The following is a 13,674-nucleotide window of genomic DNA, read 5'->3' on the forward strand; positions in this document are numbered from 1 at the left end:
TCACTAGGGTGTTAGGCACGGCAACATTTTTGGCGAGCAGAACGTCTGTTACCGGGGCGAGCATGTAATTGCAATCAGCCACAGGAGGGCTGGAGATCATGGAGACATACATGGCAGCACGAGGGGGCATGCGCACATAGTCGAGAGAGCAGAGATGGTATGAAGGTGTAGTTGGAGCATTGGCTAGGCAAGGTAATTTGAGCTGCAGGAGGTCAGTCTACAGTTAATTAGTGCAGAATAAGTTGTTCGAAACAAGTCCATACCAAGTATAACATCACGAAGGCATTGCTCAGGAATGGTAAATAAAAAAGAAGTTGGGCGACCGACGATGACATTGGATGTTTGATGAGTTGGGTGATCTGGGCTGTAAACATTCCAAGGACGGCGGGAGTACCTCCATTGGCCACTCTTAAGGCGTGGGATAGAACAGGTGTGACCACCTCCCTTAGGTAACGGCAAAGACCAGAGCTCATAACAGAAATATGAGCCCCGGTGTTGACAAGTGCAGAGATGGTCACACCATCATCAATGTCAATGTCCAGTCTTCGCAGAGGCCTTTCACAGAAACTAATTTCTCGAACAGAGGCAATTTATAAAGTAGAAGAAATGTGGCTGTTTCGTGGATACTTCCCAGAAAGCAACCCGCTAAGCCTGTTAACCCAGCACACTTGTTTGTCAAGACTTCCAAGAAATGATGCAAGTGAAGGACCCACACAAGTATGAAAAACAGCAATATATAGACAATACAGTCCAAGGGTGGAGGCAAGAAAGTTCACATAACAAATGCATAACAAGCATATAAGGTGCAAATCACTCCTCTAAGCTGCTCTCTTGTTTAAAACCAAACTTTGCAAACTTTGCAATGCGTGCATCTTAACATAACCACACTTGGCCGCATTAGTTGGTGGTCTCTTTCAGAATGAACCATCCAGGAGAAAGTGTGTGTGCCAGATTGAAAAAGAGCCCATTTTGCCGCAATGGAACAGTGGCATTCTATTGTGTCACTGTTGGCGTGAAACAATGTGTGCACTATGTTTCCACTACCTTGTTCTTGCTATTTTTTACTGGCATCTCCAAAGGTGACATGCACTTCCAATTTATCATTGACAGAACTGGCAAGTACTGCACTGGACTAGTATACTTGAAACATGCACCATGAATTTCCACCTCTGTGCAAAAGGCTTATTTTATTAATAGATGGGCCACATTTATGGAACATTTGGAACAGCTATGCATGCAGAACCACAACTAAGTACAAGGGCCAACTTTAAGCCAGTGAAGCGACATGTTATCAAAGAAATGCAACTGCATATCTTAAGCATCAAGCTTTGTAAATTAAAGCTACAACTCTTCAACCTTTTGAGCAAAGAATTGTTTTACAACATGGAAACAGTGACTTTTACCCATTGTCATAATACCATATCTCTACCATGCGTCAAATTACACATTGATATAAAGTACAGATGTGTCACCTTGTGAAATGCTGAAATTTTAGAGCTTCCTTATTTATCATTGTTATAGTGACACCAATAATTTTCACTTTTAAATTGTGTCTTCTGTTTAGGGCGAAAGCTGATTTTAATATGAAATCAAAATAGTCAATGAAATTTGCTGAGCCCTATTTTTTGTAGTCGTTTAAAGCCCACCCACAGCACTGATACCCACTCCATAGAACAATTATATAAATGGCAGAAAAACTTTGAAAACCGTTCCTTGAATATATTACGAATAATCTTAACTAATATTTCAGTTTTTCTGTGGTGCAGATCACTCTACTTGTGTCTGGAGAACAGTGAATTTTTTTATGAACACTCGACATCTTGAGTAATAAAACAATTTTTAGTATTTTTACCTAATCTTAGCTGTGGTTTATGCAAATATTAAACTTCGCAAGTCTGGTAGTTTAATCAAGTTGTTTTGTTACATTTACAAGGAAACAGGAGCTATGTACAGTGAACTGCCTTGAAAGTGAACTCTGTAGATATTTTATGACAAGCTGTACAGTTCGGCGACCCTTTCACAAAACTAGATTTCTAACAAGATCCTTTCTGTTCATCCTAAAAGATTTTTTTTTTATTCAGAGATCCACACATACTTCCTTAATGTTGCAGATGCTTTCAGGGCAAGCTTTTGAAGCTCTCCAGTCCGTAGCAGCATTTCGAAGTGCAGCTTCAGGGGTATGTCTGTAAACAGAGCCAGAAAGTAAAAGAAGCCAGTTAGGTGGACCATTCATCAGTTCCATCAAAATGATGCCAATCTGTGGAACTCAGTGGTTCCAGTTCTCACTGTGGCCCGCAAATCACACAAGCAGTGTAAGCTAACCCGAGACTGCCAGCATTGATGCTCACAGAAGCAGGCAGGGACAAAACACAGTGACAGTTAGCAGTACCTCCTCGGTTTTTTTACTTGGAGACACTAAAGTGTATAATTTGTACACCGAGCCTTGAAGAACACACGCACTGTAGGCCTTTACAAGCACGTATGGAAGGCCACAGATGCAAGATCTTCTACATACAGTGCACAAGAAAGAACAACACACAGTGCTGTGTGCGCATCATTTCTTGTGCCTTGTGCATGTGTGTGCTGCACGTACAACGCCTTGCTAGTGCTTCTGAAGAGGTGTTTGTGCACAACGATCGTGGCTGCACTGAGGTGGCAATTTGCTAGAATGGCCTACTAGCCTCCAGTGCAGCCTACAGGGGCGTTTCACGCACCATTCGTGTGACATCACGGTCAGAGCTTGTGTCTGCGAGATGCTGCTAGAGTTCAGTGTTTCCGTTTGTTCGCTCTAGCTTTGTACGCTAGTACATTTCTGATGGTACTTTCAAATAACCTTTTCGATTGTTTATGTGTTAAAATTTATAAAAACGGCTCAACAATCTGTTTCTTAAAGGGCCCCTCACCAGGCTCCATAAAAAATTTTGGCTATACACTGGAAGTTGTTACGTGTCCTCTAGGGAGCGTTCTGCCACAAACATTTTTTAAATCGGCTCATTAATAGCCGAGATAGAAATATTTCAGCGCCGCGAACCCATGATTTCAGCAGGTGGGCTCCACTGCCAAGCAAGACACTCTCTCCACTCGCCCCACCTGGCTTCTGCAAGCGAAATTCCTTCCCTGCGCTCTCCCATACAGGACCTTGAGGATCGCGTAACACATACGCCACAGGGCCCACCTTCCTTTTATTTACGCATTTCCACTGCCGGCGTCGCGTGTGAGCTGTTGTCTCGTTCGTGCAGGCACGATTTTGCGCGCTATGCACAAGGAAACCTGACTAGTGGTATAATTCAGAGCTACACAAATACTGAGGCAGAACAAGCGGATTGCAGAGCATGATCACGTGCGCGGACACGGTAGAAAATGGCAGAGTTTTGGTACGTGCGCACGAGACCGCACAACCGTGGGAACAAGCAGACGAAGCGGAAGTACACCTCTCTTGCTTTGGTGCGAAGTAAAACAGAAAAACATGCAGACATTCCGTTTGTGTGTTTTATTGTTTCTCCAAACTTAATTCGTCAATTCAAGCAACAGATCGCACAGATAACAGATGTTGTCTTGAATAATTTTCGAATTCATGTGTCACCATGAGCGATGTCACACTGCGGGCCCGAGTACGTAGGCGCAGGGACGAGAGTATGACACCGCACCGGCTTGGAGCGCAGCGGCCCCGCGAGGAGAAGGGAAAACGGCGTTCGGTTTGACATTTCAGACCTTTCTGCGGCGCATAGCGATGTAATCCTTTGCAGACACGTTCGATGGCGCGCAATGTATTCTCTACGCTTGTCAGCTCAAGATGGCCAGACCTGGTGAGGGGCCATTTAAAGGCAACGCTTACACTGCTGGCCAAATGAGCTTCATCCACCATGTTTCAAACTTTTTTAGACTCTGGAGTGGCAGTTTAGGTAGATAGTTAAAACCTAAATGTTAAAGATAGGATCAAACATCTGACTAAGAGACCAAAGAAATATTTGCTGCGGTGCAAGAGGCGTGTAATAAGTTCTTACTACACAATGTTTACCTTGACTTTAGCCTGCTATAACTTGCTTTGCCACCACCATGAGTACATGGTAAAACACCTAATTTTTGCATTTCTCGACTGAAACTTCAGGCAGTAGCATGAGTACTGAACAAACACAAATCGAGATTCCGCTGGTGCCAATTGCTCATGAAACATATACTATATAAGACACGCCCTGAATAACGCTTTTGCGAGTGGCTGTTGCGGACAATTGTGACTGTTGTAACAAGTTATCATTAGAAAAGGTATGCTTAGCTCTTCTTTTTGCGTATTATTATAGTGCCTACATTTTACTAGAACAAATATCAGACCAATACAGTAAAAGCTCGTTAATTCGAACCGCAAGGGGAAGCCGCTTCAGTTCGAATTAACGAAAGTTAGAACTAACGAAAGTGAAGGAAAGCACTGCGATTTGGAAGCAGTAGGGCATGTCAGAAAGTGATGGCGTGTGCCGCGGGCATACGCCATCTTCAAGTCGAAGCTCTGGGTCCGACTGTGCCACACCACCGATGTCCACCGAAACGAACGTTAGCCGAGGCTTAACACCATCACAATGAATCGCGACGGCCGATACCTCCTAAGCTGAAAACAGACGTACACAACCGATGAAGACTGCCGAGACAAAGACGCTGAACATGTGAAGGTGGCAAAGGCCCCGATTCGTTGGTTCTTGATTGCAAGTGCAGCTGCAACACACTTGATTCGCTGTGTTTTAGTGCTTGCCGCGCCATCTCCGCACAACAATAGCAGCTGCGCAAGATTTGCAAAGCCTCCGAGATTCGCAACGGACAAGAAGTTTCAGAGGTTACGTAGAACGGAGAGGTGGCCGCTGCCGCTGTCTTCTGCCTGACCCCGCGCGGTTAGATTTTTTCCGATTTTGCCTTCTCTCGCCGTTTTCTCCATTCCGGAGGCGATGTAGCCTTGTGTGTAGGCAGTAGGCGCATTTCTCTGGCCGTGTGCCAGGCGAGCGTAGTTCGAATTATCCATGAGGGAACCTTCTCGCGTTCGAATTAACGGACTTTTTTATACATAGACTTCTGAGGAGCTTGGCCGGACCAAATCGTACAATTCGAATTATCCATAAATTCGAATTATTGAAGTTTGAATTAACGAGCTTTCACTGTAGAAGCACAAAAGGAAGTTTGCAGGAAGTATCCGTCTTATATATGCATGCATGTACAGTGTTCACACCAAATGCAAGGTTGCTGTTCTGTGTAAAATGCGGTGTACGCTATAAGTAATACAGGGAATCTTGACAGCGAAGTATGGCCCCATTGTACACATTTTTAACACATTATTTTTCAACTAAATTTATCGACATACAGGGCACACACCTGCATTGCAAGAGCAGTAGGCCCCTTTACTCTACATAGCTTCCATATTTAAGCCTCAACTTTTCTTGAGTCGCACGCCTTTGAGAAAACTCAAACTGCACTTCAGGCTTGACAGTAGAAATCCGCCAAAACATAGTTCAGGAAACTTTCATGTACTCCTAGCATTCACAAAGTGAACGAGCTGGAGCAACACCTTCTAGAACCACCGCTTTTAGGTGTCGATCAAAGTGAACGGCGTCCTGGTCGTGACATCAGTCACGAAAAGGCACTGCTCCAATTTCTCACAGCTAATAGGCCACTAATGCACCATTCTGCATGGGTAAAACGCAGAAAGGAGATGGCTTCATTGGTGCTTCATTGCGTGAATGAACTCATGAGTTGCAAGATGATAACATACTGAGGCAAAAAACTTACACTCACCAAAGATAAAAGAGATTAAAAAATAATGACATTTCGGGCCCCGTACACAGGTCTCTTGATCCCAATGGAGATGCAAGCAGGGGTGCCTGGCTATTTATGCGTCGGGTGTATCTCTCGGGAGGATTACCACTCGTCCTGTTGTTTGTTGGGTCAATTGATCTATTGTAGTACAATTCTAAAAGCAAACGGGCAGGTAAATCTTCCTTGGTTGCAATGATTGCTACCAAGTCCCAGTCAATGCAGTGTACAGTTAGTTTGCGATGTTCTGCCAAGGCATTTGCAGCTGTGTGGACCTTGGTGAATCCTATTTGTGTTGCTTCAAATGCCGTTAAAAATTTCCGAGCTCGCCGATGCACAACACGTCACACTCCTCGCACGGTATCTTGTGGATAACTCCCGGGTAGTCTGTGCACTCCAAAGGGTCTTTTGCAAGAACCAGTTGTTAGCCAAGTTTTCGGAAAGGCACATGGGCAATTTGAACACCATAGCCTTTGAATATCCTTGCAAGGGCCTCACTCTTTTCCACAGTATATTCTTTCCCCGTGTCACGGCGGGGCTTAGCTGAATTAGCAGCACAAAAATGATGTCGCCAAGAGCCAGACAGTGGCGAACCCCTTGGCAGAACATCACAAACTAACCGGACACTGCATTGACTGGGACTCAGCAGCTATCATCGCAACGGAGAAACATTTATCTGCCCGTTTGCTTTTAGAATCATATTACATTCAATCAACTGAACCAACGACAAACTGGACAGGGGTTAATCTTCCTGAGATATACAGCTGCATGCTGCGCCACCTCACACATAGTCATGTGCCTATGCTTGCATCTCCATTGTGATCAACGAACCTGTATAGGGCCCGAAGCCTCATGTTATTATTTTTATTTCTTTTATCCTTGGTGAGAGTACATTTTTTGCATCAGCATGTTTCCTCTCCAGCTGATTTTTCGTCAAACACTTGACAATGAGTTGATAACATGCATGCAGAAGATTGTGATTCCCCTGCCCCTCTTATTACTGCACTGAAACTTAACCCAACCATGCATGTATCCACAAAACATGTAGCTGTATGCCATAAGCCTTTAAAGAAAGGCAAGCATAAACAAGTCACAGTAGCACCACAGAACAACTGCTATACATGAACTCTGCCTGGGCTCAGCTACGTGCGCCCCACTCAAATGCCATCATGGAGAGCTCAGGGTCAATTTTTACCACCTGCCCTCTTTCATCATGCACCGAAACCTAAAATCTAAGTACTGGAGCGTTTTGCTTTCGTTCCCATTGCAATACAGTCACCGCAGTAGGAAGTTGAAGTCGCAATATGTCACAAACTGAGCAAGGGTGATGGAGGTAGTTAGCCTTCGCATTTTTTTTAAATAGAAGGACACCTGTGTTCCTCCTGTAGTGCTGCAGGTTGCTTACTATAAAAAAAAAAACAAAGGCCATCATAAAACCTGACACTTACGTGGCGCGACATTCTATAGAAGTGACAGCATGGGGTGTCCAATATCGCAGCCTGCACATCACTGTTCATTGCTTTCTTTTGAACAAGGAACAATATGATGCAACATGTTTTTGCATATAACAGATAACCAATGAAAGGATATAATATGGGGGAAATTTGATCAAAATCAGAGATGATTGTTTTTGATTTCTTAATTTCCACGTGACACCCAAGCTTCTGACGTGTCACCATGTCTTGAACTTTGCTCCCGTAATTAGAAAGAATGGTACATAAAAACGACTATCACTTTGCTGCACGTTTGGCATGCAGCAATGCATGCACATAAATATCCCGAGAGAAACTCCATTATAAGACACATTAACGTGCTAAAGTATTGCCTATTTTACAGCCTTCTGTACAAAAGTTAGTTTGGCTATTTCTGGTGTCATTCACTTTACAAAACATTGACTTGATTGCTTTCAGATAAACAAAGCTTCGTTAATCAGGTATACGAAGTGCGAAGGCACAGAAAATTGTATAAACTGTTTAACACTTTCTCCAAGTCGGAACACCGTGCTATTGCGTAGGCGGTATTTTAAACCTCGTCTCTGTTAAGATTTCTTTTTCATGCTGGAACAGCGGCGTGCGGTGAAAAATAAACTCGGTTGCGATGTATGTCAGGTTCTCGGGGGTCGGGACCCCCATGGCTGCCCTTATCTGAACACGCCCCATGGCGTGCCTTCTCAATAGGAATGGTTGGGGAAAGAGTGCGGAGAAGGGTTGGGTGAGCCCTCGTGGCGCACTGAACATGTGCGCCCCACAGGAGCGTTTGCTATCCCGCTGTGGCGAAAATAAACAATTCTGCGCCAAATGCCCACCACAACACAGCATGCACACACATGCCCGAGCAGACGGCGGGAGAGTGCGAAAAGAGTAGACTAGAGACAGAGGGGGGGAGGGCAAGAAAGTAACGGGGGTGCCGTCCGCTCGGCGGAACAGCGTAGCTCTCGGCCGCCTCCGCTTTCTCATGACCTCCAACGGAACCTGACGATGGCTCAGCACGCGCGCTTTTGCTCCCGCCATTTATTGCTCCCCGCCATTCAACGGGCGGCGCCAGGCTCCTCGCGGTCCAGCCATCATATGGCGGCACCGTCGCCGTTAAAGCGGGCGCTTAGTGATCTTTGAACACGAAACGTGCTCCAAAGAGAGCCAGCGACCGCCGCAACAAATTCAGCGCAGCCAAACCTGGACGGCGCAGACGTGGAAGTTGCGACTTCTCAGATTGATACGGAGGAACTGAACCGCTGCAGGGAGCGAACTGGACCCTCGTTTTGTAATGTTTTCATTTCACTTTCTGTTCTTATTCGTCGCAGCGACGTCCGAGCTAATGACGTAGGGCGAGAATAATCAAGAATGGGCCATTATAAACTACGGCCACTGCTTTCATAAATCCCCATATTATGAGAGCAAAAACGCACGTCTTCTAAAGGCGGAACCGCATGGCGCGATTTCAGGCGCGATTGACGCGCGGGTGGTGGGACGCGCGCGTCATTTTGACGCGTGCCCAGCAGGGTCCATCACGAAATCGCGCCGCCGCGTGCTGCTGCTCGGAGTAGAAAAAAACATAGAGTTAGTAGAACAACTCTAGAGGAAAAGCTGGGCCGGAAAAGTGGGAACCTCTAGGGCGCCGCCCTGTTGCTACTGGTCAATGTGGCCAGCGCAATTACTATTGAAAGAGCTGAGAACAAGTACAGGTCACCTTATGCTTTGTCACCTAAAAACGCATACCTGATGGCTTTATGAAGGTGGTACGTTAATATTAAGTTTACAGAAAGCGATCGCTAAGTCCGTGACTTATGTAAATCACGATGTACGCATTCATGCAATAAAAGATGACGCGAATTTCGGTTTCGAATCTGTTTTTTGGATGCGTAGTAGTTTCGTTTGACATGCGATCGCGCGTCGACATCGGACGCTATGACACACTCGTGCCTTATGTGCCACCGAAGCCCCGAAGTGGTCTGGCATATACCTTCACATGTAAGTAAACGAATTTATCTCCTAGTTGAGAATATCACGCGAGTAGGCAGCTCTTGTGGTACATCACAATCGTTCGAGAAGCGTCACAGTAGAGCATTTTTCTGCATGCGGAGCGGTGTTTTTATTTGCAGGTTTCCCTTCAGTAGGAAATTGCTGGACAGGCGGACCAGCGCACCGGAATTGTACTGGCGAAGCCACAAGCAACTCAAAGAATCTGTTTAATTGTTGCACTTTGAACAATCATGCTTCTACAAAGGCCACAGCAGAAAAACAGCCTGATGACCGAGTATTTCTGTGCCACGAAGTAATCAAGTGGCGAGTGCCTAATGCGGACGAAATAGAGTGCATCGAGACTTAGAACGCTTAGAACGACAGAAAGCTGAGCTAGTTCGTAAGGATTCATTATGCAAAACAGAGGTGAGGCGTGCAGACAGGACACAAGAGTAGAGAAGTGGGCGGCGCGCGTGTTGTTTGCTTGTAAATACTCTCTTGTTTCCTGTCTGCACGCCTCACCTCCGTTTTGCATAACGAGTGCATCAAGCCACATATTAATAGCTTAGGCGTTTTATTAACTGTGCAATATTTTCAACACTTCCTTGCATGCCATTTCATGTGGCATATCTTTTCTGGTCACAAATTTGTGCAGCGAATCTATTTGCATGATCGACTCCGGGCCTGTGGGACCGTTCACTTGCACTTGATGCTGAGTCTTTTACATGTACCCATAAACTGCAGATATGCACATCAGATCCCTGCGAGCACTTTCAAAATTCAATTATTTTCGACAACAGGCACATATGCAATACTGACATAATCCGGAATACCACTAAGCAGCTGGGACACATTTTTGTTGACCATACTCGCAGGTAAAATAAGTACATCATGTGGACAGCTCCAGCTCATTTTCCTTAAGTCAGTGTGTACAAGGGTTATGCAAAAATAATTTTTTTCTCGCGCGCACCGATTATTTTGCTTTATAAGCAAGAGAACCCACCACGTTAGTGTAACGTATCTTGTGCATCACACTAATATGTGCTTTCATTTACCAAGTGAGATGAGTTACTTTTATGGCTCATTCAGTCATATCACACTGCAAGCTGCATTCATCAATCTTCAATGGGATTTTGCAAATGTTTAATGAAACATGTTTCCCTTTTATGCAGATATGCAATGGCAAGCCCTTCCGTGTGTTCCAAAGGTAAAATTTAAGCTCTAAATTAAAGAAGACATTTCTAGTCAGAAACAAGCAAAAATAGTGAATGCAGAGTATCAGAAGCCCAAGGTACAGAAATTATGAGAAGTGTCGAATGATTTTAAGGAAAGAGTCGTATTTAAAAATGCAAGACCCTTTAGTGGAGGTCAAGCAAGTCAATATAGGTAGAATACTCTGCAAAATTATGCGAGTGAGGGGATGTCAAACAATGGGTCAGGAAATGCATTGTTTTTCTGCAAAACAAAAGCTGATTGCCATTACATAAGTCACTTTAGCATCATGATAAATTCAGAAATAAACCAAAAAACAAGACACGCAAAAATAAACAAAACATTTAATGATATTTCAGCAGAACTTTTTGTTGGGCTAGTTGGTGCATATTACTGATGTACTATAGCGCCAAACAGACGACACAAGAAGAAGAGACACGGACATAAGCGCTCGTCCGTGTCTCTTCTTGTGTCGTCTGTTTGGCGCTATAGTACTTCAGCCATTTAATGATGCTCTCTCCACAGTGGGATAAATAAAAACAAACACATCACATCTAATGTGGACATATCAGATGCCTTGTGAAACATAAAGGAACAATTCAGTTTCGAGCTATGGCACTTGCCGCATAGATGTGGGGGGGCCTTGCACCAATAGTGATAGTTACCACTGCATTTAGAAATTGAAAGCATTCGTGCAGACAAGGATGATTCTTTATATTTTTGGCTACCACTTCAAATGCCTCCACCAAGTGTTACAATGCTGCACGCAGCCATACTAAGGATCTCGCAACAACACCTGCAGGTAAAAAGCAGAAGCAGTCAAAGTGCTGGTGTGTTCTGGACACTATGTTTGAAAACTTTTAGGCAAGAAGAGTGCAAGAAGCAGACATAACTGCATTTATTTCCATAATTCCCCATTTAAATGGCCTTTTCTTTTTGCTTAGACAATGCCTACGCCTAGCCACAGCAGCTCCCTCATACAGACTCCGCAAACCAAGAGGCCGTGGAGGCAAATGCAGGTAAGAGGCAATAAGCAATAGCACTGGTATCGACATTCATCTAATTTCTTTTTATTTCGTTTAGGCAGCCAGCACACCTCGAACAGCCACCTTGACTGCGGGTGTGTCACCCTAGTCGCCAAGGAAACATTTGAGGGAAAGTGACAGGCAATGTCAACAGCCACTCCTCCATGTAAACAATACTCTTTCTCTCGGATGACTCCTACGCCTCACCACGCCAGCACACTTGTGCACAAAGATGCCGCAGAGGCACGTGCAGGTCAGAGGCAAGAAGCAGTGGCACTGGTGTCGACATTTACCCAATTTCTTTTTCTTACACTGAGGCAGCCAGCACACCTCGACTGCAGGTGTGTTAGTTGATCCCTGTTGTACATATGCTCATAATAAACTTCAGTAAACTTGAACTTCATAATAAACTTGAAGGCAAATGGTACATTGATGCATTGTATTTTTGAACATTTATTGTACACATACAATATATGTTATACTTTGCAGTGCTACAGAGCGTATTTTGAAGCTTCCCCCTATATTTTGCACCTTTAATTACGTATGTGTTGTGTGGCCCTCAATGCAGTTCATGTTGTAGCAGCTGCTTTGTCTGTGTATCGCACATTGGCTTAAGCTCGTGATACCCACGTACTTCTCTCACATATACAAAATAAAGTTCTATGTAGTCCTCAGTGTTACAACAAAAAATGAAAGTAAACAATCCGATCGTGGAATTATGTTTATTACAGTGATTCCTACGACAGTTACTGACAAGTTGACAACTTGAACTGGTCAATCGGTCCATAGCCTCCTCTATTTTTCAAAAATAAAGGAGGCTATGATCCGTCATGGCAAGGAATTGTATGTATACATAAAAAAAAGGGGGTATGTGTGTGTTTGTAGTGGGGGTATAGGATTAGGGCGGTACGAAAAAATGTACCAACACCGTCCTCTAGACCCATTCCGTTGAGGTACCGTAACAAAACGTATTATGCATAAAGTTCATACAACCAACTCTGATATTACTACAGACGCCAGGCGACGCGAGCTACATTTGTCATGATGCATTCGCGACTGCACCGGATGCCCTCCACATTATTCTCGTTAATCGTGCTCACTGCGCCGAGGCAAAAGAAAGACCATGGGCGCAGGTGCCTTTAATGTATCTCGACCTTGCGAGGCACGGCTGCGCGTGCCAGGGGAGCTGTCCGTGCGAACACTCCCTGGCACACACCTGCCTCGGCGGCCCCAACCTACGTACCGTTCTGCTTCGAGCTTTGATCCCCCCACTGTCCCTCGGGTGCCCTGGAGTTCCTGCGCCGCCTGCTCTACTACCATCTCAGGTGCTCTCCTGAGACTTCCGTTTGTCGGTTACATGTGCCCTACAGCTGGATCATTACTTATAATAATAAAAAACCCGATCTATCGTCACGACGATAGATCGCGAAAGCGGCTTTTGCAACATACCGCGCCCGTGCGAAGATAATTACGGAACGCCAACGAGGAGTCTGACCACAGCTTCGAGCTCGTAACGTCGTCGAGTGACACTCCTGCAACAGGCGTGACCGCTGAAAACCGCATACCGCCAGAAGCTTGAACAGGATCATCCCTCGGTTGCATAACTGCCAGCTCTACGGCCAACATGGACCACACCCACACCATCCCGCAACATAGAATAAAGAACCGGCTTATGAAGCCCAAACAAACGGCTGCACGCACACAGCACAACTCTTCAAGCGAGACGCCATGCTGCTACGCTGCTACTGTTGCCGGATTAAAACTGACTACTGTCACCAAGTCTAGCAAGCGTCTCAGGAGCTGGCAACCTCGGCGCGTAGCAACATGGCGGCGCTCTTGAGGTTCCCGATTTTAATGCATGGGCCCTATGGGTAGCTTGTCCTCTAGAGTCAGTATAGTAACTCTATGGAAAAAAACGCGTGGCGCGCGCGCGTCCACCAATCAGAGTTCAGGTAAGTCACGTGGCATTTGGTCACATGACATTTTGGTTCTTTTTTTGCCACCAGATGGCCCTGGTCTCTGCGCATCTCGACGGAACCTCCTTGGCGGAATTTTTTTGTTTCTCGGCAGAACTGGCGCGCGCGTCAAGGAAAACGTGCTACCGTGATTTCGTTCGCGCATCGTGTTCACCTAAAATGAACAAAGCAACCTTCAACGAGGCCCTAATAGCTAAAGTGGAGAAGCGTCGC

General features: G+C 45.2%; 1 protein-coding gene and 1 long non-coding RNA gene across 3 annotated transcripts in view; one reads left to right on the plus strand and one right to left on the minus strand.

Moving 5' to 3' along the window:
• nsl1 (non-specific lethal 1) overlaps positions 1–13,674 on the minus strand; it is a 180,142-nt gene that overhangs the window by 55,308 nt on the left and 111,160 nt on the right. For both annotated transcript variants that reach the window (XM_065440443.1, XM_065440442.1), the window contains exon 3: positions 2,096–2,183. In XM_065440443.1, coding sequence (XP_065296515.1) covers positions 2,096–2,183 — 88 coding nt within the window. The remainder of the gene's footprint in view (positions 1–2,095; positions 2,184–13,674) is intronic.
• Positions 8,300–13,283, plus strand: LOC135908620 (uncharacterized). Its single transcript, XR_010566373.2, has 4 exons — positions 8,300–9,257; positions 10,421–10,455; positions 11,405–11,479; positions 11,544–13,283. It is a non-coding gene; the product is annotated as an uncharacterized lncRNA (long non-coding RNA).

Source organism: Dermacentor albipictus, chromosome 4 (assembly GCF_038994185.2).
Source record: "Dermacentor albipictus isolate Rhodes 1998 colony chromosome 4, USDA_Dalb.pri_finalv2, whole genome shotgun sequence".
Classification (NCBI taxonomy): domain Eukaryota; kingdom Metazoa; phylum Arthropoda; class Arachnida; order Ixodida; family Ixodidae; genus Dermacentor; species Dermacentor albipictus.